Genomic DNA, 24,611 nt, shown 5'->3' on the forward strand with positions numbered 1-24,611 from the left:
TCTTGCTTACCCTATACTTGTCACTTGGAAAGCTTCATTTCACAGTTTGCCACCACTTTATTCGGCATATTCTCTTTTGTTCAGATGTCGAGGGCACTTGATGCAAGTGTCAAGGAGTCTCTCAAGCATGGTGATCACGGTGCCGTGTTTGATGAGATTTCTACCGTCCTCACAGAACCTTCTGATGAGCTCCTCGAGATTGAGCTGTTAGGCAAAAGCCATGTGCTTGATCCCAATGAGATAATCCTAAAGGATGAGAATGCCATTGCACTTCCAAAGCTACGGCTAGTCCAGGCCTTCTTGGTAGCACACAAGATATTTATGAGCTACATAAAAGATGGCAGCACAATATCGATTGACGAGATCTTGAGGTCCACAGCAGTTATGTTGCTGATGGACCCGGAGCACTTGACCGCTGCCAATACAAGAAAGAGAGTCATTAGGAAACGACTCCAAGGAGAAAAGGAAAACGTGAAAGAGATACTACATACGGAGAAGCATCTGATGGATAGCTTACTGACCAGCCGTCTTCACCGACATACCAAGTCACCGACTCTATGGAATCACCGTCGATGGCTGATGGACCAGTTCCGCCTTCATGAACTTGACGTCCCTGCCGAGGAAGACGTTACGAGAATCATTATGGTATCCGGAGAGCGACATCCACGAAACTACTACGCCTGGTGTCATGCCAGATATTTAACCAACACATTTATCACCCCATCACTAAACATGAACGAGGTCCTATCACGCCTCGTCTCAGCAACGCAAAAGTGGTGCTTCGCCCATCACGACGACATTTCCGGATGGCAGTTCCTCATATTCCTCCTCGACATGCGACCACCAACCGAGACATCGCCCATCTTTCGCGAGACGCTCAACCTCGCGGCGTCGTTCAAGTGGCACAACGAGTCTGTCTGGTACTTTCTCCGGCACATGGCCGCCTGGGGCTCCACAAACGCCGACCTGGACGAGTTTGAGCTTGTGAGGAGGACGCTGTGGGAGAATGCACCCGAGGATGGGTTTGAGCAGCTGACGCTGCAGAGGGCCGAGAAGTGGCTGTCGGCAAGTCAGGGGTTGACCATTATTGACGCTGGGCTGGAGGAGATGCCGTGAGGTTGGATGCCTCTCGGTGAGACATGGAGGATGCACAAAGCTGAAGAAGAAACAAGCTGGACTATGCTGTCATGGCGCGTAACATGTTGAGTAGCGTTTCAACTTCCCCGATAACCTACGTAGCATGGAGGTATATTAAAATGAAGATCTGCCGTCCCTCCAAGTGTAGATTTCCATTCCACGTGCCCGCAATTAATTAATCTATCGACCATGCTTATCTGTGCTCAAACGCATTGAGATGAGCAGAAGGACGATTTGCATTGAAATTGGATCCCGAGGTGATGGCGTTGCACCGACGGGGAAGGCCAAGAGTCTATCTTGCCGGGGTGAGGGTTAGAGATCTACGGAGGCCAGGCCGGGCCTTGTGGGTTCCGTCGTTTCAAGAGTGACTTGGGTTGCGGGTAAGAGATGGAGCTGTGGGTTTATTTGCTTTGGAAGACGAAGCGTGGGATGAAACTTGTTTTGAGAGTTGATGAAGTCATCTGGTCGGTGGTAGGACACTGAGGTGTACGGAGTACGGAGTACGGATATAGGGGCATCTCATCAAGTGGAAATGCGGCGCGAGAGTTGATGCTACATCGGAAGAAGTTGGCGATGCCCGTTTGGGAGCCAAGACTCGATGTTGTAAGCGTCTCGCTATACATAGGATTCTGATCAATCACTTCTATTTAGAAATGCCTTAAGAATGGATCTTATGCCGTACAGCAAAAGCTTTGACTTGGACAATGTCTTATGCGCAGGGATATGCCAGTTTTTACCGTTTTGACCGCTTACAACCCTGCTCAGTCGCCGAGGTCGTTTGGCTGATATCTGATATCTTTGTTCGAGCGTGTGGGGAAAAAAAGGGCAAGCCAGGTTTGACGCCCACGAGGTCCGTTGCATCCATCAGACCACGGGACTCCTGGATGTTGCATGTCAGCTACTACAGTAAGCGGACAGCATGCAGCATCCTGGAAGTTTCTCTCCGTCTCCACGACGCGTAACGACATGCAGTAAAAAAAAAAAACGTCTGAAAAATTGGAGCTTCAAGACAGAGCTGAGGGATACTGAGGCTGGCTGGCGGCTAAATAGTCAGGGGATCTAGCAGCTTTGTTGTGGACCTACGCGTAACGACGGTGCATGCATCGAGATGGACTTGAGAGAAGCAGTAGACGCTTTGTCCAATGGCGGCTGACTTCGATGCGATGCTGAGACAGGGGAGGGCCTGGCTACTGACGACCACGGGGCTTATCTTCCATTGGCAGCTTCTGGTCCATTGCAGCTTGAATTGGTGAATGTGCGTTCAAACGGCTGCTTCACGTGTTAAACGCCAGAGGCATCAAGCTTTCTGCTCAATGTTGAAACGGGGTTTGAACGGGGTCATGTCTGGCTGTCAATTATCAATTAATTGACCGCTCAATGTCTCATCAGGGGACGCGTGTCTTCCAAGGAAACTTTGTTTCTACGGGCTCGTAAACTGATTCAAGTTCGCTCAAAGCTTGTTCTCTTTTTTGCCGCTGGGCTCCACGTTGTAGCACCTGTGTCACTGTAGATCTCTAGAAGGGAGGGGACTGACAGACGAGAGAGAATGCATCCAACATACGCAAGCTGCATGCACTCGGTCGTGTCGGGTCAGGGGCAGCAGAAGCAGTGAGACTCTGGGCGGCAAGCCTCACGTCTCGGGATGTTTCTTGGTAAGAGAGGCGAGACATTGCAAACGGACAGACAAAGGGTATGCAATTGTTTCCAATTCTTTTTACTGCACCACTCGTATGTATCCTCAGAAAAATACGAGATCAATACCAAAAGCACCTGTCCTGACCAACGAGGACAGGCATCTTCGGCCGATTGCACCGCAATATCCACATTCTGATGCCCCCCCGGCTGTCTTTCGCACCGTCGCTCCCCAGTCGGCTAGCATCAATTGGACCACTCAGTGAATGACACCCCCTGGCCCCGCGAGAGATGAACATTGCGGCGGTGGCCCGGGGGGAGGACACCAGTGAATGATGGGCAGAGCTGCAATGCTCCAGATGCGTCCATGCTCACCGTGGGTCCCCGGCGATGCGGTCGTTTGACTGGCATGGACAGACAGACGATGCGGGAGACAAGCCACTCTGGAGCCCGTGGGGCGGGTTTGTTTTTGTTGTTGTCTTTCCCGTTGTCTTTGTTCGATGCTTGTTGGTCAACGAGGCGGAAAAGGAGGCTTCGTCGCTGATTCAGGCACAGAGTAAAAGACGGCAGGTACTTGATCTTCAGGTACCATTGGCGATGATCGTTCACCAGGGGAGGGTCCTAAAGAGGTGGCCCTAGCCTTCATCTGTAGTAGCCCGAGCGCCTCGAGATAGGGCATCAGCACCTTGAAGGTCGACTGCCTGACTGGGATGATAGCTACAACCCACCCAGGTCACTCCCGTCCCGTCTCGTCTGTTCTCAGCTCGTCCTCCTCCTTGTCTTGAACCACCTCTAACCTCCACCCTCTCCCCATACTTTATCCACCTTCTTCTTCGTCACTCTCTCACGCTCTCTCTCACTTACTTACCTTTAACCCGTAATAATCCCCTCTCTCTCTCCTCCCTTCTTCTTTGCCCTCTCTTGTTTCCTCTTTTCCTTTTTGCATCTTGCTGTCTTTCCTTCCTTCAAGTACTTCTTCTCGTTCCCTCGGCATCCTCGGCCAAGTACCTACTCCGACTTCCGTCACCGTCCCAATCCTTGACGGTAGCATCCGAAAAGGCCGCCTCGACGACAAGAGAAGTCTTGTTCCAAAGAAGGCTCGTCAGTCTCACTTGTAACCTCCGCCAAAGAAGCCAAGCATTTCCTCTGCGTGCGGGCTTTTGTGTGTGTTTCCAGCATCTCGCTTATCCCTCTACTTGCCTGTGTCTGGTGGCATCCGGCATACGGATACCATTGTGCCGTTCCAGTTTCCAATGCCGGCCTCATAATTCTAATCCTTTAATACATCGCGCCAGCCGCTTGCCTGGTTCTCTCCAGAGGCTTCGCTCCCTCGATTGTCAACTGCTGCTCCGGTTCGCTCTCCAAAGCCGGTCGCGTCTGAGACAATCCGTGACGAGTTGGTCCAGCCCGGTTTACTACACCACTCGGATCTTTCTCTCACTGCTGCATCTTCCGGTTCATCCGCGGATATATCATCGGGAAGCCTGCGTTTCAAGCTTTCCCGAGGTTTCTACTCTCCGCCTACAAGATGCGTCCATCAGTTTTGCTGGCACAGCTGGCACTATGCGCCTCATCCGCCAATGCCTTTTTTCCCTATGACCCAGATTGGCGTCGAGATGTAGAGAAGAAGAGTGTCACAAGAAGCCATAGGAGCATTCGAGGTCAGGAAGGTCGAAGTGTGCGAATGGGGATCAAACAGAGGGCTGCTGAGGTTTGTTTCACTGCAGGAATGCCATTGTTGTCACCTTTGCATTAACCCAATCACTGCTGCAGAACAAACTGCCCATATCCGAAAGAGCTGCCCGTGAGGCAGCACGACTGGTGGCCAAGTACAGCGGCCAAGACATCCCGAGCGACAGCGAACTGGCCAAGCGAGCCAACGAGTACGATGTCATGGAGGCAGTTGAGACCAAGGGAAAGTTTACCGAGGGTGTCAACCAGGATGGAACCGACTACTCTTACTTTATCGAGGTCGACATCGGATCCAAGAAGAAGCCAATGTACATGCTTATCGACACGGGTGCTGGTTCGAGTTGGGTTATGGGCGCCGACTGTACGAGCAAGGCGTGCGCGATGCACAACACGTTTGGTCCTGACGATTCGGATTCCCTGGAGTTGATCAACAAGCCTTTCAACATTGCGTACGGCTCTGGCAAGGTTAGCGGTGTGCTCGCAAAGGACAACATTCACGTGGCGGGCATGGATCTCGAGTATCAGTTTGGGTTGGCAACGAACACCTCGGATCAGTTTGTTCAGTTTGCATTCGACGGCATCTTGGGTCTTGCCATGAACAAGGGCGCAAACGAAAACTTCTTGTCCACCCTGGAAGCATCTGGCAACATTGATAAGAACATCTTTTGCATCGCCCTGAACCGCGCGTCTGATGGCACCAACGAAGGCGAGATCAGCTTTGGTTCCCCCAACACCGACAAGTACAGCGGCAAGATCACATACACCTCTCTTCCTGACGGCAAGGACAATGATTGGGCTATCAAGATGGACGATATGGGCTACAACGGCAAGGGCGCCAGCATTGGTGGAATCCGCACGTTTATCGACACGGGAACTTCTTTCATGTTTGGTTCGTCTGAAAACGTCAAGAAGCTGCACGCCCTTATCCCCGGAGCCTCGAGCAGTGACGACACGACATACAAGGTCCCCTGCGACAGCAAAGGAAACTTGACGGTGACCTTTTCTGGCGTCGACTATGTCATCTCACCAAAGGATTGGGTCTCGCCCCCTAACAAGGATGGCGAGTGCACCAGCAACATTTACGGCTACGAGGTTGTTCAGGGAGCTTGGCTGCTTGGAGATACTTTCATCAAGAACGTCTATGCCATCTTTGACGCCGACGAGCGACGAATCGGTAGGTTGAAGTACTCATCTTTTACTTGATATCACCAGCTAACAGGAAGCAGGATTCGCCAGCAACGTCATCACAGGTAGCTCTGACAAGGAAAGTTCCAAGACCAAGACCTCAACTTCAACTTCTTCAGCCAAGGCAACAAAGACTGCTGATGACTCGGAGGAAACTGGAGTCAGCGCCCTCCCCGACTCGACAGCAACCTCAGGACCAGACGTCGGCCTCGGCAAGGAATCCATCACCACTGGCACGTCCACCTCGGACGCGAGCCAGTCCAGCGAGACCAAGGACTCGTCTGCACCAACAGGGCTGCTCTCACAAGCCCGCTTCACATTCATTTTCTGTATAGTACCATTTTTCGCCCTCCTGGTCTAAAGGGACCAGACGAGCGGCAGTACATTCTTTAATATCACCTACGATACACACAATTTCGCACCAGAGACGCGCAGATACGGATATACATATACACGGGGGACACCACTTAGATCATGCACGACACGACACGACGACGTTCGTGTAAGGACATGGCAGCTGTGCAGATGGGACAGAATAGACATGTTGCAAGTCGCCTCCCCATAGACGCGTGGGATGACGGGATGCGTGGTGTGACGGGCAGATGAGCATGATGGCAAAGATACCCGCCCCAGGGATAGGAAATACATAAGTAGGAGGAGGAAATAGATGGCTGAGGCCACGCTTGAATGGTATTCTTAATAGAGAAGAGCCTGCAGCCTCAATAGACAAAGTCTTTGGATCAGTTTTTGCTCGTGAATTGATAGCCCGTGAATTGATATTCATCAACTAACAAGGCAGACTTCATACGTACATGAAATTTCGTCGGAGACTACATGGCCCCGAGGCTGCGCACATCTGGTGAGCGTCGTTCGAGGTGCAGCGAGTGTACACTAAAGGTGGCCATGCCATAATAAAGCGGTCACAATATGAGGATCTCCTCACTAAATCGATACTACTATTTCTATCACCTGGTCCTAGTATGGAATGGGGAGTTTGTGTCTCCCATCCCACTGGACCATTGGACCCTTGAAAAAAGGAGACGGGGTGTAAATTAGACCCCTATTCCGACAACTTCGTATTGGGCTATGGTTTGCGCTGCGGCAATGCTGAGTAAACATGTCTATTGTATCCCATTTCTAGAGAGCCATCATCTTTCAGCCTCACTAAGCTATTCACAACCAACTCACAAGAAGCAAGGGACACTCCTCGTGGCAAAGAAACCAACTCCTCCTCAACCTCTTTGTCTAAAACGACTTCAGCCTCTGGACCCGTGCCCCTGCATACGCTAGAGCTACGGGCGGTTCCAGCACCGAGAGCCCGATTCCACAGGGGCCCTAGGGAAGTTTCCGGGCCTTCCACAGCAGGGGGCGCAGCCAATCCCAGCGTCCATCATCCCACGGCCCTCGCGCGTCCAGTGACGCTACCCTTGCTTATCTGGGGGAAGGACAGACAGCAAAGACGGGAGGCAAGGCAAAGCGCGAAACCTCCAACCTCCAACCTCCAACTCTTTTGCTTCTTGATTGTCGATCTTTTTTTCTGTCTCTTTTTTTTGTGTGTATACATTTACTGCGGCTAGCTACTCCTTCACGAGCGAACGAACGAAAATACCTACTCTTCAATTCCGCGGGGAGAAGATGCGCACGCGATACCTCGCTGCTGCCCCCCTTCCCCGACAATGACGCACGCCAGCAGGGACAATGGCTCCCCGAACCCTCACGGCGAGGACCGCGGTCTACTAGCAGCCGGCCACGACTTTGACGACGACGAATACTTTGGCGTGGGCGACGACGATGCCTTGAGCAGCGGCAGCGGAAGCGCGGACCTGACAAAGGGCGGCTCCGGCAAGGCCGAGGATGCCAACGGAGGACATACACCCCGGACGCCGGGCCGCGTGCGCTTCGACTTGACACCCGAGATTGTCCCCGTCAGCAACGGCGATGCATTCGGCGGACATGGAACGCGGCGCTCCGAGGACGATGGATACTTTGATATGGAGGAGGCGGCGAGCCCTGCGCGGGCGCATCGCATGCCGCTCCTGACGGGCATTGAGGCGCCGAGCGTAACTGTCGCCAACTCGATGGGCGACCCCGGGGAGCTGGCAGAGCATGAGATGAACCGACCAAAGTCAGGTCTAAAGTCGGCTTTTATGAATATGGCCAACTCCATCATCGGCGCCGGTATCATCGGTCAGCCATATGCAGTGCGCCAGGCCGGTTTGGTAGGCGGCATCCTGCTACTGGTCGGCTTGACGATTGTGGTCGACTGGACTATTTGTCTTATCGTCATCAACAGCAAGCTCAGCGGGACGAGCCACTTCCAGGGGACGGTCGAGCACTGCTTCGGACAGCCAGGCTTGATCGCCATCAGCGTCGCGCAGTGGGTTTTTGCATTTGGCGGCATGGTGGCGTACGGCGTCATCGTGGGAGACACGATCCCCCACGTGTTAAAGGCCATATGGCCAGACTTACCGAACGTCCCCGTGCTGGGCCTGCTTGCGAACCGGCAGGTGGCTATAACGGTGTTTGTGCTGGGCATTGGATACCCGTTGACGTTGTATCGGGATATTTCCAAGGTGAGAACCAAAAAAGGGGGAGGGTTTCGGGTGTCGGATGTGTTCCTTTCCCTTGTGATGCTCTTAAAAGGAACGGACTAATGGCTTCTGAATAGCTGGCAAAGGCGAGTACGTTTGCACTCGTCGGCATGGTGGTCATTGTCGTGACTGTGCTCGTGCAGGGTGTCTTGACGCCCGCGTCGGAGCGAGGGTCGTTTAGCCCTTCGCTTCTCCTCGTCAACGATGGCTTCTTTCAAGCAATTGGCGTTATTTCATTTGGTGAGTGCCCTGAGTTTATACATTGATATAGGGGCACATATTGATGGTTGTAGCATTTGTCTGTCATCACAACTCATTACTCATTTACGGGTCTCTCAAGACCCCTACCATCGACAACTTTTCCCGAGTTACTCACTACTCTACTGGAGTGTCGATGCTCTTCTGCCTTGTCCTTGCACTAGGCGGCTTCCTCACATTTGGCGACAAGACGCTGGGCAATGTTCTCAACAACTTTCCCGCCGACAGCACAATGGTCAACGTGGCGCGTCTCTGCTTCGGCCTCAACATGCTCACGACACTACCCCTCGAGGCGTTTGTGTGTCGTGAGGTGATGCTGACCTACTTTTTCCCGGATGAACCCTTCAACATGAACCGGCATCTGCTGTTTAGCACGAGTCTCGTGGTAGCGGCGCTGGTGCTGAGCTTGGTGACATGTGATCTGGGTGCCGTGTTTGAGCTGGTGGGCGCAACGAGCGCAGTAGCCATGGCGTATATCCTACCACCCATGTGCTACATCAAGCTGACGACGCGGAGCTGGCGGACATACATGGCATATGCAGTCGTGGTATTCGGAGTCGTCGTCATGGTCATCAGCGTGCTCCAGGCAGTGCAGAAGATGATAAGCAGTAAGTCTTCCTACTCGATGGATATCCGAGATCCCTCGGGATCAGTCGGTCCTTTCAGCATGTGTTTCTTGAACGATGAACTGACTTTTTTTTGCCTGCCAGACAAGGACGGACCGGCGGTGTGCGCATAAAGACTCGGGATGTCGGATGGAAAGGTTATTGGCTTTCAAGGCCAGCAAAGCATTACTTGGCCTCACATGTATTGGGCATAAAAACATGACGAAAAACAGAGCATATAGACTTGCCCCATTCGTCGGGGAGGAGGTGTACGATTAATATACAGGGGGGCTGCTGAGCCCGAGCACGATTTCGAGACGCGCAAGGGGACATTATTGGACTGTGGAGAGAGGGGCTGTCATGTACAAAAGGTGGAAATGGGTATTGAGAAACATGTGTATGTAAGTAGATGGACGGTGATCGACGACGGGAGAGAACCCGCGCGTTGTTTTAAGAGATCCACATGGATATGGGCTTGTTATACGCAAGTATTACTATAGGGAAAGCAGTAAGAAAAGAGAGAGAGAGGGCGTGTGGCGTGTTTTATTCAACAAGTCGTTTTGGGAAGATCGTGAAGCATTGATCTCTCCATGACACCTATTCACGCTAGCTTACCTACAGGAAGATGACCAGATAGTTCTAGAACATGATCTGTTTGTTTCTGCCCTAGTCCCCGCCTGCCACTATACACAATCTGACGGATACTCTTTTTTTAATGACTTTTCTTTTTAACATCTTCAAGAAGAGGCTCCTCGTCTCTCGCTTCAAGATCCCCAAGTTTCACCGCCCAGACCATCATGACATGTTGCTCACACGATATACTCGGGATCCCCCCACCCCGCTCCAAGTACATCCATCAAAAGACTCGATAACAATTCCACGGGCATTCTTCTTGTTGAGGTTATTCGAATCTGAAAGCCTTGCATATACCCGGCCCACATACATTTGTGACGAATAACCAACGTCGGAAAGTGAGCTGAGCCCGACATCACACACACCCCATATCCGTAGGGTGTCACCCGACGAATCGCACGCGGGGGTAAAACAAAAACGAGAGCCCGCTAGAGGAAGAGGGAGGGTCTTTTTGTTTGACCCCGCTTCACGTAACGTAAATCTCGTGTGTATGATCGATCCAGCAGCAGTGTGAACTTGTACATATATTACCACCTCCCCCCTCCTCTGTGACTCTTCTTTCCTAGACTTCTTTAGTACACTCTCAACTTCTTCTTTTATCTTGCCCCCTTTAAAGTAAACTTTGTACACCTTCTCTATCCATCTCAGACAAGATGCAGCCCGTCAACTACAGCCACAGCACTTGCCCCTCTTGCAGCGCTGCCATCTCGGGCGGCGGCAAGACTTGCTCCAGCTGCGGTGCTGTACGTCTCCCCTCTCCCTCCATCCATCATCATCATCATGCTGACACTTACTCTTCTAGCACTGCCCCGTCTAAGCACGCAATCAAGATACACCTTTTTTTATGACGAGAACCATGATGGGAGCAGGAGTTGATTCAAGCACGGGGTAAAACCCCTAGAAATTTTGAAATAAAGATACACACTATGGGGAGGCATGAATGTGAACGGAGGGGGTCGCTTTTCTTTACTTTACAGCACCACTCCTTTTTTTTTTTTATCAACTTGTTCTGGGCGGGGAAATCATCTTTATTAAACGCTCCCTTCGTTTTCGAACTCGACTCAGTTTTTAGATGAGGGAATTCAAGGTTGATCAAGAATGAATCCAAACAAACTTCCACTTGTTGAATGAAATGCCCTTCGATGAATGCCACTCGGTTCCCGCGCTTGACTCACTGCCGGACCTAAAGCTAGGCAGCTCCTGACTAACGCCCACACCTGTGGGTGACCATCCTCTGCGTGGTGATTGATGGGATTACATCACCTGTATCACCAGTGCCGAAACAGGCACGGCGTCATCAGAGGGGAGCACGGGGGGAGGTGTGAGTGGGATGGACCACATGACCGGCCGCTGGCACGTGGATAGTCCAAGAGATAAGCCTTGTCTGTAGATTGAGCTATCTATCTGCAGTGGGACAATGGCCAAGAACATATGGGGAGACAGTCAAAAGGATGAGATAAAGCTGAAGTGATGAGAAAAGTAACATCAGGTATAATAAAAGCAGTGGACGACTCTTTAGTATCAAGTAAAGCCCAAAGCATAAGGAGCAGTCAAGCAATACAAGGCCAAGGTTGATACAACACCAGATAACCATCAAACGAAGCAGAGGTACGTCACAGAAACAAGTTGCGACAAAAACAATGATTAAACAGGCAGGCCCTACGCAATAGATGTCCCATCTCCATGATCTAAATAACGGTCTCGAGGCTTCAAGAGAAAAAATGAAAAATTTATGACCTGGCCCGACAAGGTTCCCCCAGCCGGACCCCAATTCCATACACACAAACGCTCTCGCCGTCACCGTCACCGGCCCACGGAGCCTCCCATGGCCTCCCCAACCATCTTGACCATCCATCACCATCAGCTTCCGCCGATAGGCAAAGGACCCCAGAGTCGGGGGCGGGAGTCACTCCTCATCCTTCTCCTCGGCAGCCCAAGCAAGAAAAAAGACATCTGGCCCACCTCCCCCATACACAATACGCAGATACATAAAACAAAGGTCCCGCTCGCCTGCCATGGTGATAAGAAAAAAGACGAGGTATCTGTCGGTATAGCAACCTCCCGCAGCTGCTAAGACTTCAGGAGGTCCAAGAAATCGTGGGCTCCGCCGACAAGAAAACCATCAATCCAGCGAGAAAGGTCGGCGCGTAGGCCGATGGACCAGACAAGAGCGAGACGATATCAAACTCCAGATTCCGAGAAAACCGATGCATGTCGACAGCCGTCGCCTTCTTGGCTGTCGCGAACCCGTATCATCCGAACTGCCGGGGCCAAGTTGAGGGTGAACTGGAACGACGATGGATTACAACGCAGGGTCGAGCCGCAGCACGTATGCCTGCGCTTCGCTCAGAGGGGCTTCGCGCCGTCCTCTACAGAACAAGACACTTCTTGTGGCTCTTGCCGCCCTTGCTGCGGGACAGCAGGGCAGCCCGGGTGGCGTGCTCAAACACCTCACGGACACCCTCGTTGGTCTTGGCCGAGCACTCGAGGTACTTGTAGGCAGAGATCTTCTTACGGATCTCCTCACCCTATCAAGTTGTTAGCATGGTACTTTATGATGCAAGGAGGAATGCCTGTCTTGGTCGGGTGAAGCCGGACAGGGGCATTCCTTTGATCGGATCGTACCTCTTCGGGAGAAACGGGCTTCTGGCTGGTCTTGCGAAGCTCCTCGATCGTCTTCTGATCGTATCGGAGATCCTTCTTGCAACCGACGAGGATGATGGGGAGACCCTGGCAGAAGTGCAGAACCTCGGAGATCCACTGTTAAAGAGCACGTGTCAGCAAGGCTGTGCCGATCGGGCAGGTTATCAGCTCGGGCGAGGCTGAGGATCAACCAACCTTCTCCTGGACGTTGTCGAGGGAATCGGGGGAGTCGACGGCGAAGCAGATCAGGATAACGTGAGAGTCGGGGTAGGACAGGGGTCGAAGACGGTCGTAATCCTCCTGGCCAGCAGTATCCCATAGGGCGAGCTCGACGTGCTTTCCGTCGACCTCAACATCGGCCACGTAGTTCTCGAAGACGGTGGGGACGTAGACCTGAAGGATGCATCGTTAGCATGAGCATTGATGATGTTGATGACTTGTATTGATGATCGAAACGAGGCTCGGCCGCGAATGGGTCGTCGTTGTGGAGCCGAGCGATAGGACGGAGCATGTTCAAGGCATCGTTGTCGTCGAGCCAATGCTTACCTCGGGGAAAGTGCCCTTGGAGAAGACACTGCAAAAGGGGTTAGCATCAGTCTGGTGGTCTGCGATGGCGATGGTGATGGTGATGTTGATGGATATGGCGACAGGGGACGCGGAGGCAACCGATGGTCATCACGATGCTGATGGCGCCAACAGCATGAGGCCATCCCCAAGCATTCAAGCAACAGATAACCAGCAGCTGCTGGGTTCTCCTGCCGTGGGCGCTTGGCCTGGCTGCAGCATCGGCGACCATCGACATCACGATGGATGGATGATAGGCAACGGGAGGAAGTTGGCAAACTCACATCAACAAACAGGTTTTACCGCAGGCACCATCGCCGACGATGACGAGCTTTCGGCGAATCTCAGCCATGACGTTTGCTGTTAGGTTGTGATGAAGTTTAATAAAATATGAGAAGAAGAAAACGGCGGTGCTGGCGTGGATGCGAGCTTGAGCTTCGGGCGATGTTGCAGAAGGTGAGTTTCGCGGAGAGCGGCGGCTGCGGGTCGATGGGGGATGGAGAAGAAGGAGAGTTGGACGCGGAAAGAGGACGTCAGAAGGGGGTTCGGGTTTTGGGGCCTGGGTTTTGTTGGTTGGTAGGTAAGGCAAGGTAGCGGCGGGTGGGAGAGCGAGAGCGAGGGAAGAAAAAGAGCAGAGAGGGAAAGGAAATGTTAAGGCAGCGCCAGGCAGGCAGGCAAGGAGGACAGATAGGACACCTCAGGACAGCCAAGAGTGGACAGGACGGGGACAAGAGGTACCTCTGGCGCACCGGTGGGAAGCTCTAGCGGCCAGGTACCTGCTGTCTAGAGGGGAGGGAGGTCAGGGTAGCTGAGCTGGGCCGGGCGTCGTGCTGGGGTTGGCGAGTGGACGGTGCAAGGTTGTTGGGACGAGGGCGTCTATGATTCGCACTGTGTTTTTTCAGGCTGGGATGGGCCGTCCAAGTGGCTTAGGCGATTGGCAGTGAGAGGGCAATGTGCAATCGATGGTCGGTGATGTGCAATGGCAGCTGGGCGTGACGAAATGACAGCCCAAGGGAGTTTTGGTCCTTTAAACACGGGAGGAACTAGCTTAGGACGCCTGTTTCGAGAATGGCCTGTTGGGCTTGGAATCCAATCCTGTTTACTCTTAGGGAACGCCGCGCGAAGAAGGAGGCTGATGCTGATGCCGTGCGGTGCAGTGCAGCGCAGTGCTGATGGTGTTTGCTACTGCTGATAATGGAATGGATGCACCCAGGGAGGTGGTCGGCCGGTCTCCTTCACCAATGGAGCTCCCACTGCACTCAGAGCTCTCTCGCAGTAGCGAAACGGGGCGGCGGCAGATGAGCTGCGTCGACGCTTTGTTGTTTGGTCCTCTGTTGCTGGGGCTGCAGCAGTTGCTGGGGCCTGGACTGGGCTCTCTTTGATGATGTATGCGTGGTGTTTCCCCTGGACAGACCGGGCTGGGCAGACGGAAAAAGCAAGGCCAAAAAGGTACTCTTTTGCGGGCGTCAACACACAATCGGTACCTTTGATCCGGTCAGGTTGGTAGATCCTGAGGCAGCCAACGGCGTGGCCCTGGCGTCGGCTGGTGGGTGGCAACAACCGCTAAGACCGTCCCCTATCCAGCGACCGGTTAGTGGAGTCGCTTCCCAGTGCGTCAACAGTGCGAGGGTATCGTCACAAGCCTCTATTTCCCAGCCAGGAGGGGGAAACTCACAATGGAACTGGCCCAGTTTATTTCTGACCGACACGGGGAGCCCTCCGCGAAACTTTCAGTGGGATGGATCTGTTGTTTGGCGCCTTGACGCGGCCTTGTTGTGCTGTGTTGTGCTATGCTGTGCTGTACTCTGCAGGGCGGACGTGCACCCGACGTCTTTCTCGAGCGGACAATGCCGGTGATTATTACCGGATAATGACGAGATGAGATGGCAGATCCGGCTGAATGAATGAACCACAAAGGATATGAAGGGTGACGATTGATGGGGTTGGCTGTTTGATCGGTTTGATTGAGGGATTGTTGATTACACGGCAGCTTTGCTTTGATGGCCTCTGTTTTCACGCCCAATCTGTCGCCATCTTTCACGCTCTTATAATACGGAAACAAAAGTCCTTGGCGCATTCTGATGACTCTGCATGAGTCTTTCACAACCTACATCAGATTGGAACAGGCAGCTCTCGGCAAAGGCGTCGAGGACATCAACACCGCGGCACGCCATTCGCATGAGTCTTCACGCTCTTCTCCGTCTGCACACGTTCTCCCGTCAGACGCGGCCTGACGTGCGCGAGCCAGTCCTTGGCCCACCAAACAGAGTCCTGTCGTCGCCGCCGCTTGCTGCGTCCTTCTACCGCCGATGCCACCTTGAGGGGGAGGCTAGGAGGCTCTATCCATAGCTCCGGGGCTGAAACCGTGGCTCAGCCTGTGTCATTCGGGCAGCACGACACTAAAGAGAATCAGCCTCGGGCTGCATCATCACATTTGCTTCTACTGGGCCTGTAGGCCATGGCATCGGAGACTGGATCCCGACCTCCCTGGATGGGATCTGGTCTTGGGGGAGATTTCCAGCTGGGATCCGGCGGCTATGCCAACGGCTCTTGTTGTCGTCATGCCTCCAAGGGGAAATGGCCGGCGTTTGATGTTGATGACCCTGCGCTGGCCTCCTTGCCTTTCATCATGCTTGGAGAATGAATCGAGAGGCATGTTCGCTTGCATGTCTTTACCTCCCTGCTGCTGACCGGTATCCTCCTTTGCTGATTCACTCTTCATATCCGTACCGAGCAACCACTGGCAACAGGGCAAAAGCTTACGTAGCGCCATCTCGACAAAAAAAGCTTTGGGCGAAGTGACGCTGGCACAAGCTTCTCAGCCCCTGGTCCGTCATGCAATGCACGGCGGAGTCGCCTGTGCCATCCCGTCCCCGCTCCCCAAGGCCTGGGGCCAACCAGATTTTACGGGAGGACCAGCCAGAGAGCTCGCGACGGGGAGAAAAGTCCTACGGTACCCAAGAGTCTAGGACTCGTCCCCCGCCTCATCTTTGAAGGCGTCAGGGTCCTTGTTGACCTATCGGTACCGTGAGCTGGCCATGGGTGAAAGATACGGTCTGGGCCTCACACGCGAGCCTCCTCTGACGGAGGTTTGATCTATCTCACTGTCCTGGGTTGGCGCTTCAACTGAAGCGTGATAGCTGAGCACGTGTGCGGCCCCTGTCTCAACATCGTGACCCAAGTCCTCCCTGGAACGGAGGACTGTGCCGAAAGAACAGCAGCTCTGATTGTGTCATGTGAATCTTTCATCCCTTCTCAACTTGTAGTCAGCGGAGTTGTCTGACGACATCCATCTGATATCGGAAATTCGGAAGTGGATGCTCTTTACGCGTATCTCGGAGGACAATGTTTACCCCTTCTGGCGAGGATGCGATGATGCTTCATTCGAAACTGTGGCATCTGCTACATGGCGTTTCATTGAACCATGGCAGGCCCCCTGTGTCCTGCCAGAGAGTCAAGTTTAGAGTGCAGACTTGAAACTTGGTGCGTGTTGATGCATGTCATGTTAGGTCAATGGAAGTGAGCCTTGCTTCAACCAGTCCCGGAGGACCGAACACCACCAATCCTGGAGAAGTCAAGTTGGTCTATCTCCATGGGTGGTCTCGTAAAGCCGAAATGAGGGCAACTTGCAGCTCCAACGACATGAGGGTATCACGACCCCAGGACAGTGTCCAATACAGTGCAAATGGAACCCCGCACGAGCGCTACCGCGGTTAATTCCGTTCTCACGATTGAGAATTTCCACCTCAATCGCCCACTCCACAACGAATTCATCGTCACGCCCAAGCGACAACTCGGCGCCCGCAGCTCATTCCCGCCCAATGGGTTGCTAGAGCTTGTGAATCCCCTCAATCGACCCTCACAGCTCGTTCCCCCGACTTCTCCGCCATGCAGAAGCTCGCCAAGCGAGTGGCCCAGGCCCAGCGCCAGGCCGGCCGCCGTGCGCAAAAAGCTGCCAAAACCGAACAGACCAACTACAAGCTTCGAAACCAGCAGGCCTTCCGAGGTGCCGTCTCTGAGGTCCGACAGAATCTTAAAGATGCCCGCCGGGCCCGAAAGGAGGATTGGGAGCTGGGCCCTCTTGCCCCCAAGCGTGATCTGGGATACAATCAGTATGGCATGTTCTCCGAGAGTGTGCGGACGGATTGGTCCAACTACGGCTTCTATACACCACGACCCGAGATTCTTGAGAAGCGATGTGCTTGGGCTGGAGGTCTGAAGCAGCTCAACCTAGCTGTGTCTGATCGAGTGGTCATTATGGATGGACCGGACAAGGGCAAGATTGATCGTATCAGGGCAATCAACCTTCAGTCGGGGTCTGTTACCCTTGAGACTCACCACCGGGTAAGAAATTATGGTCCATTGGCAATGCTGCGGGAACTAATTGAGTCAACAGGCTATCAGTGCTGGCATGTTTGGCAACGACAGCCGGTCCCAACCCATGCCTATCTCGATCGGTTCGATCCGCCTCGTTTACCCCATCACCAACCCCGAGACTGGAGTCACCAGGGATGTTGTTATCAACCAGCTCAAGGCAGTTCCCCCGAACATGAAGTCACCGAACATGACCCTCGACCGATGGGAGCATGGAAAGAAATATGACCGTCTCGTCCCTGGAATCAACGTTATTATCCCCTGGCCCGCAGTGGAGGCGCCAGAATATGAGACACACGCCAGCGACACTCCCCGTGAGGCTGCTGAGAACCGATCTTTCTACTACAACCTCCTCTCCGCCCCCATGCCCGAAACCGTCATCGACGAACTACGAAACAAGTTCTCCAAGTTCCGAACACGCCACGAGGAGTGGTACGTCCAGCAGAAGGAGTACGAGGCGAATGCCGAACGGGCACAAAAGGATTCCATTCTGTCCATGCAGACCCCCCTCCAAGAGTACCACGCCCAACAGCGGGAGCTGCGTGCCGCCCAGGGCGAGCCCGAGCTCAGCGACGAGATGTTGGAGAAGCTGGGTGCCATCCTTGCCGAAAGGAAGGCGGCTGGCCTCGAGAAGGCTGGTGTGTCCGAGGTGGTGGCGGATTCTTCGATACCTCCTACAGAGACGACACCTCCAGCTCAATAAATGTTTTGGATATGGGATTCGAGGCGAAGATGACGGGGAAGATGTACCAGGAATGGTACCACGTGTACTTATATGATATGTGTGTAACAATGTACATCACGAAGCGCAAGATAGACGCATTTCCTGTCCACTATCATGGCTCTCCTAACGAATTGATTATGCTCGACGACTTCACCTCCTGGGCACATGCTTGAACACGCTCCACGGTCCAAGTGATACAAAGGGCAGCCTTTAAGGCGCGCTCACTTTCATGGCGATTTCTTGCTCCCGTTTTGAGTTGTTGTTGGTCTTCTCTCTGGCAGTTGAGTGGGTTGCGGGAGTTGACGGAATTGGCCCATCACTTTGGCTGTTCCAATGAGGATTGCTTGGCAACGTGTAACCAGTGGCACGGTGTGACAAGGCGGTTCTTAGCATAAAAGAACCAGCTCACCATCTTATAACCCAAATATGTCGTTGTTATTTGGAGTTGAGGTCGTAAACTTGCCATGCTTCCTTCATGCACTTAGATGACAACCAATCAACCCCCTTTAGCGACCAGCGCAAAGGGGACCCAAGTTTTTGATTTAAAACTATCGTAAAACTTGAGGATGAGTTTTAGTAAGATGCTAGAATTATGCTATGAGTATTTCTCATATTGACTTCTTAGTTTGATCATACTCAGTTGATAGAGTTGACCCTTTTTGTCGTCTCCTGACATGGCCTCTGTTGGATATGAGTGGAGCAATTCACGGAATATTTACTCGAGAAATAATGATTCTCTAGGGAATAAATTTGATGGCTCCATTGGATTAAAGTTGAATTTATCTGCAAGGGCTATGGTAGGAACAGCTGAGCATGATGCGGCGGATGAGGTCGGTAAGGCCAGGGCAAGCGGCAAGACATGGGAGCGAAGTAGATACAAAAGAGTGTAATTTAAGCTACAGAGAGTAGGATATTGACAAAGCTACCGCCCTCTTGCAGTAGAGTATACCATTATGTGACATGTATCCTCCCTGGAGTGGCAGTAACTCGAGCCTCTCTTTCTACTTAGTATATATAAGATGCCACAAGACGGCATCAAAGTTTCGTGTAGTTGCTCTCAAGGTCTTAGAGCTTTGATCTTGGATCCTCGAGTTCGATGTCGGAAGTCTGATCGTCGTTCGCTTGGGTGTCCTGAGCGGCGGCCCCCTGGAAGAGGCGATCTTGGACCGAAGAAGTATCATGGAGGAACCGTAGGAGCATCGGGGCATCGACATCGACATCGACACCGGACCTAAAGAGACTTGGTTGTTGGAGGCTTTCTTCGTGTGGAAGTTTGTTATCTCACTGAGGCATATCCGCTGCCGCGGTGTAAGTGAATGTTGTGTTGGACGACATTATAGAACGTCAAGTTGAAGGAGAGGCAACCGTTGGGTTGAAGTTTTAAGTGATAGAGGGAATGAAAAGAGTCACTGATGACCAAAAGATCATGGAAGAGAGTGTCGTGAAGGTTGAAGTTTGTTGACGAGGGAGGTGTCTGGGCCTTGAAGCGCCATGCCTGAGATGGAAACCAAATATCATCAACCCGGGGAACTCGACATCTTTATGGACAAAAGAATTCTCCTTTGAGGCCTTCTTGAGCAGGCCGCATAATCACAAGCTAAAGTGCTCGGTGAGTGCCTGAACAGCCTCGTCCCTGACTTCCTGGGCGACTTTGGCCCAACTACACGAAATGAATCCCATGATGGAGGAGTCTCAGACCAGGCAAGCCAATCATCGCGTAGAGGCAGCCCGTTCTAGAAGATGGTGACGAGGTGTGGTAGAACTTCAGTGTGTGGGCAAAGATGCACCCAAAGTCCAAAAGAAACAGCGGTATAAACAAGTCGATTGAAGATGATTCGCAGCGAAATGTAGGAGGGTGCGGGTGTGCCACGGGCAGTCCGGAAATGGAAACCCCCACGTTGTAGGTTGCGTCTTGCGGCCCTATGATCCAAAAGAGCAAACCACCCTCCAATTCAGGCCTCGCGACATTTCTCGCAGCCTTAGAGAAGCGGTGAACATGTACGACTTGCAGATTCCAGCTAATTGGATCCGACATGTCCGGTTGACGTGCGTCCTGTCAGGCTGTCATTAAAACTTGGACGAGGCTCTGAGAGATCATCTCTCACCGGGAGGCTTCAAGTAGCGGTGTTGGCCGCAAAAGGGCTGGAAGGCCTCACGAATGTGTTGGCTCTGGCATGCTGCAGAAGATTTAAATCTCACTGCTTTCAATCTAATTTGCAATCGTGGAAATAGCGGTCTGAGGAGGTTGTTGAAAATGACTGGATTCATGATATCCAGGTCTAAGGTTGAGCAACCACACAAGTCGATCCCCTGCTGGCACTTTGGGCGAATGTTGTGTAAGTCAACACCTCATCCTTCCAAGTGTAGTGTGTTGGCTTGTGCAGGTCGAATAAAGAATAGCCCATTCGCCCGAGAAGATGCACTTCCTGGACTCTCAACGCGTCATTGCTACGTTTGTGTCTGGTGGCGAGGCCAGGCTGAACGAGGATGGATGTGCAGCTGTCCCAACTCGTCGTAGTTCGTTCTCCGTGCCTTGGATTTAAAGGCCTGCAGGATCGAGGCAGCCACATGGAATATGGGATGAACCGGGGGTGGATGTCCGTCCAGTTGAGAGCTCCCAAAGCTCAAAGTGCAGCCCGGTGGTAACCGCAAGAGGTCATGCATGCCTATTGTCGGTTATCTAAGGCCGGGAAAGTTTGGAACGAGGAAAGAGAGTAACTTGGCACGCGGAGTGAGAAACAAACGAGACACTCAAGTAAGCTCCTCTGGGATACTTCTATTTCACATCGTCACAGGCAATTTATGTAAGTCCCTACCTTGTGGGTTGCTTTCTTTGAGGTTATTAGTATAGCTACCATCAACTCATTATCAGGCATTACCTTATCTAGACGTCGTCTTCTTCTTGACCTGAGCGTAGGGCATGTGCTCCCGGTCAGTTATGCAAGAAGTTATATGGACTCCCCTCCCCCACACTCCATGGCTACCCTCCAAGGATGAGTTTTTAAGACATGTTCTGAAACTACCGGTATTACTCTCGGGACTCCTGCCACGGACCGCAAACGGGCCGTCTCGAGACATGCCGAAGGGTTACACAGCTGCGGCTGGGTGTAAGTGAGGCCGATCCAGCACAGCCCAGCGCCGTAGTGCTATTGTTGACGCCGTTGACGTCTCATGTGTATGATAGTATCCGTTTTGGACGGCGGGTTCTGTATACAAGGCTGATTTATTCCTGCCGCTGGATTCTCTGACGAGGATACCCTCGGAGGTGATCGTGGCTAAGGGAACTTCAGGGGCCAGGGTGGGCGGGCTGACCAGTCTGCTTCTTATCCACCACGATGTACTCAATGCCGATGGTGCAGCCTTCAAGTCGGCTTGGGCCAAAGGCATCTCCTCCACGGTAGCTGGCGAAGGACTGATTGGAGATTGGGTCTGTTTGCATGGGCCTACGTGCAGATGCCGAGTGTCATGCTGGCTGTTATACTAGCAGGAGCAATTGACTGAATCAATTGAACTAGAAGTAGCTGTGAATGACCGAGTCGTATCAGGATCTGAAGTCCTCATTGCGGTGTTGAGGGCCTCAATGGCGGCAATGTTTGCACAGGGGGAAGGTTCAGGGGCCCTCGAATCAAGAGGAACTATAGTCACCGCTACAGACTCTATCAAACTCAGAGATATCAAACCAAGTTTTGTTGGCAGCAGTTCATCTAGTGAGCAGTGTGATAATTACGCCCTAATTGAAAAGGTGAGCCTTCACAATGGCGCTGCCCCCTGAAAGTGACGACAGGACAGCCATGCCCAGGTCGGAGGCCATTTGCCTTGCGGCGCCTATTGCCAAGAGGGCTTTGGGCGTCGGCTGTGTGTATGTAATGGCTCATGGTACAGAGTTCGGCAGCTCTGCGTGAGAGTTCAGACTGTACGTTCGGAGGTCTCATTCCTCAGCTTAATGGTCACAACTTGAATAGTTGCGCTAGTCAGGGGTTCCACAGACAGACCGGGGCTATCTTTTTAAGCCGGTTCTGATCATCCCCTACTTCAGCATGCCCCTTGCAGGCTTGGAAGGCAAATAACTCAGAGTTATGACGGTGTTCTAACTCGGCTCCTGTTCTCAGGGAAAAGGTGCCCGGCCTGATGATATAAGCCGATTGCGCACCCCAAACTCCCACATACGACCATACCCACTGGAGAACTCGGGATCCCGTCCGCTCTCCCATAGATAAGCCAGTGAGGGGCGGATTAGTAGTTGGGTCGGTGACGACCAGCGAATCCCCGCTGTTGTATGTTTTTTTGCCTCTTGTCTCTCTTTTTGTTGTGGCGAATGCACTGTCCAGCGAACGGGGTAGAAGGCCGCGAGTTTCTATTCCTCGGTTCAGCCTTCTGTTGGCTACTGGAGAACCGCCGTAAGACCTCCAATAGCTAGTTGTGCGGCCAATCGGAAATTAGAGCAGAGTCTGTTATGGATAGACCACGGTGTTGGAAGTCCCTCATCCTCCCCAGGGAGAAGCAGAGAAGGTCATACCACGATACCACTCCATCGTCGTATGTCTACTCTCCGGCGCAAAGGAAGTCCATTTAGGCCTAACAGGCTCTGCTACACAAATCTGTTTGATCCAATAGTCAACAACTCTAAATTGTGGTTTCCCATGTCTGACTATCACATGATGGATACTGGGTGTTTCGAGGCGTTTATGCCGTCTTCTTGGTTAACAATACGTCTGTAGGAAACGATTTCTCGCTTGAATTGAATCAATGATTGACATTTTAATATACAACTGGCTCAGAAGGCATCCCACCATGGCAGCCCATGATTTAGGGTAGTGTTGTACATGGTTGTCAAAAACTTGGCCAAGGCACAACACTATTTCATGCTATGAGCTGGAGTATCCTATCAACATTTAGTATTAGAGTTTCTTCGTCCACTCAGAGCAGTCTCTTTTATTAGGGGGCCATTCTCATCTATGGTTGGCTTCTATATGAAACGGTTTGGGTGATTATGGCACTATTTGGAGATGCAGCCATCGTGGGCCCCCTCAAGGCTTTTGTATTAATACTGCGTTAATTTTGCTGTCGAGGTAACACCTTGAGTCTGCTTGCACTGTGGCTACGGGGATGAGGTGACTATGCTGTCCTCTGAGAGGGGTTTCTGCACCTTTTGCCCAGGTGTCACGAGACCCAACACTCTGGTCAAGAAGAATCAATCTTGCGTTTGTGCAACTCAAACTCTGGGGAAAGTTGTGGCTCAAACAAGGCTAAATCAGGCTACAACACGATGAAGATAGTCCGGAGAAGTAGGCGCGCATGCGCGTAGTGGTGGCAAATGCATCAAGTTATCGCATTTGCGAAATCTCTAACGGAATGGCAGTTTTCGCCGGCGTCAATATTGATGAGTAGATCACAATATACAAAGGTTATAGGGTTAAGGGCATTGCCCTATGTGGCTACAAGCTTTCTTCAGTCAGGGCAGTGTCACAAACAGTTCCATGTCAGTTGGGCTGTGACGTGGCGCATGTACGGTTAGACATGTCGTGTGACAATTCACTTTAGGTGCTGTTGAAGTCAGGCGGCAATGGAGCCGACTTGACCGTGGTAATTTGGTTTCAACTTTTTTTTTGCCTTTTTCCTTCTTCATACATAAGTCTAGTAGTACAAGAAGCGGAAGTTGTTGTCCGAATGCCCACGAGGTGACGTCTAGGGTATTGAACATCCAGTGACAACTGTCCACCTCACCCTTGGTGCCCGGCCATAGCTCATAGTTTGGCCGTGATTTCCTGAGTCCCTTCCAAGTCCTTCGCTAAATTATCATCAGAGGGCTTTCCCTTTGTTGTCTTTGCCGTTGCCGTTGCCGTTGTAGATGCTGTAGATGTTTTTGGTGACATCGCCCTAATGACCAGCCGGTCCGGGAGAGGGGAGGTATCGTAGAGGTACGGGTTGAGCATTGACGGCTTATCGTCTCCCCTAAGAAAACATTGTGAGATGGCACTTGAATAAGACTTTGTGGGAACTTACTTTCTTTGACTCTCAGAGGGGGTAGTGTTGGGAGAAGGAGTAGACGAGCTCATGACTGGTACTGACTGGATAGCGAAAGCTCGAACGGGTGTCGTCTGAGTCAAGATGAAGGCTGCCTCAAGAAGAGGACACGAGGAGGTGTCTTGAGGAGTGGATATCGAATGGCGATAAGAAAGAGGGATTGGTCTCAGGTCAGGACCTAGCGGAAGAGACTGGGGTGGTACCAAAGTGAAGAGATGAGAAACTTGTGCAAAGATCAGGTCTGAGTCTGCTATTCTATCAAGAAGGAGATCCAACTTCACCGAGGGACCCCGGGCCTCTTATACCCCGGGAAGAGAGCGGGATTCCAGCGTCTCAAGGACATGACGAGAAGAGAGACGAGAGCATAAGAGCACAGAGGGCCTACACTCATAACCAATTGAGGGGCCAGAGACTGGGGGGTTGACCCGTGAGCTTCGATTGAGCCAAGTAATATGACATGGGATGATGGTTTCTGCGTCTAAGCCCGCAGGCATTGCTCCCGAGTGCATAAGGACGTAGCGGGTTTTGGTTGCCTTTTTTTTTCGCAGA

The 24,611-nt window shown here is 52.3% G+C and overlaps 5 protein-coding genes across 5 annotated transcripts; 4 read left to right on the top strand and 1 right to left on the bottom strand.

Moving 5' to 3' along the window:
- Nucleotides 1-84: 84 nt before the first annotated feature.
- On the top strand, nucleotides 85-1,116 carry NECHADRAFT_47308 (uncharacterized protein; the record flags this gene model as incomplete). Its single annotated transcript, XM_003048290.1, has 1 exon — nucleotides 85-1,116. One exon carries the CDS (start codon nucleotides 85-87, stop codon nucleotides 1,114-1,116), a length of 1,032 nt encoding a protein of 343 aa, XP_003048336.1.
- A 3,181-nt stretch (nucleotides 1,117-4,297) lies between these two features.
- Nucleotides 4,298-6,388, top strand: NECHADRAFT_101400 (uncharacterized protein; the record flags this gene model as incomplete). The annotated part of the gene is made up of 3 exons (XM_003048291.1): nucleotides 4,298-4,480; nucleotides 4,543-5,635; nucleotides 5,688-6,388. The coding sequence occupies 3 exons, from the start codon at nucleotides 4,298-4,300 to the stop codon at nucleotides 6,005-6,007; spliced, it is 1,596 nt and encodes a 531-aa protein (XP_003048337.1). The 3' UTR covers nucleotides 6,008-6,388.
- Nucleotides 6,389-7,322: 934 nt separating this feature from the next.
- On the top strand, nucleotides 7,323-9,234 carry NECHADRAFT_95762 (uncharacterized protein; the record flags this gene model as incomplete). Its single annotated transcript, XM_003048292.1, has 4 exons — nucleotides 7,323-8,219; nucleotides 8,315-8,477; nucleotides 8,531-9,103; nucleotides 9,206-9,234. The coding sequence occupies 4 exons, from the start codon at nucleotides 7,323-7,325 to the stop codon at nucleotides 9,232-9,234; spliced, it is 1,662 nt and encodes a 553-aa protein (XP_003048338.1).
- A 2,125-nt stretch (nucleotides 9,235-11,359) lies between these two features.
- On the bottom strand, nucleotides 11,360-13,434 carry NECHADRAFT_101401 (uncharacterized protein). The gene is made up of 5 exons (XM_003048488.1): nucleotides 13,225-13,434; nucleotides 12,923-12,950; nucleotides 12,572-12,769; nucleotides 12,359-12,493; nucleotides 11,360-12,261 (listed from the first exon to the last, which is right to left on the bottom strand). Exons 1-5 carry the CDS (start codon nucleotides 13,290-13,292, stop codon nucleotides 12,103-12,105), a joined length of 588 nt encoding a protein of 195 aa, XP_003048534.1. The 5' UTR covers nucleotides 13,293-13,434; the 3' UTR covers nucleotides 11,360-12,102.
- Nucleotides 13,435-16,714: 3,280 nt separating this feature from the next.
- On the top strand, nucleotides 16,715-18,145 carry NECHADRAFT_63081 (uncharacterized protein). Its single transcript, XM_003048293.1, has 2 exons — nucleotides 16,715-17,284; nucleotides 17,337-18,145. Exons 1-2 carry the CDS (start codon nucleotides 16,829-16,831, stop codon nucleotides 18,015-18,017), a joined length of 1,137 nt encoding a protein of 378 aa, XP_003048339.1. The 5' UTR covers nucleotides 16,715-16,828; the 3' UTR covers nucleotides 18,018-18,145.
- The last annotated feature ends 6,466 nt before the right edge of the window (nucleotides 18,146-24,611 follow it).

The sequence above is a fragment of the Fusarium vanettenii genome (assembly GCF_000151355.1).
Source record: "Fusarium vanettenii 77-13-4 chromosome 8 genomic scaffold NECHAsca_11_chr8_3_0, whole genome shotgun sequence".
NCBI lineage: Eukaryota > Fungi > Ascomycota > Sordariomycetes > Hypocreales > Nectriaceae > Fusarium > Fusarium vanettenii.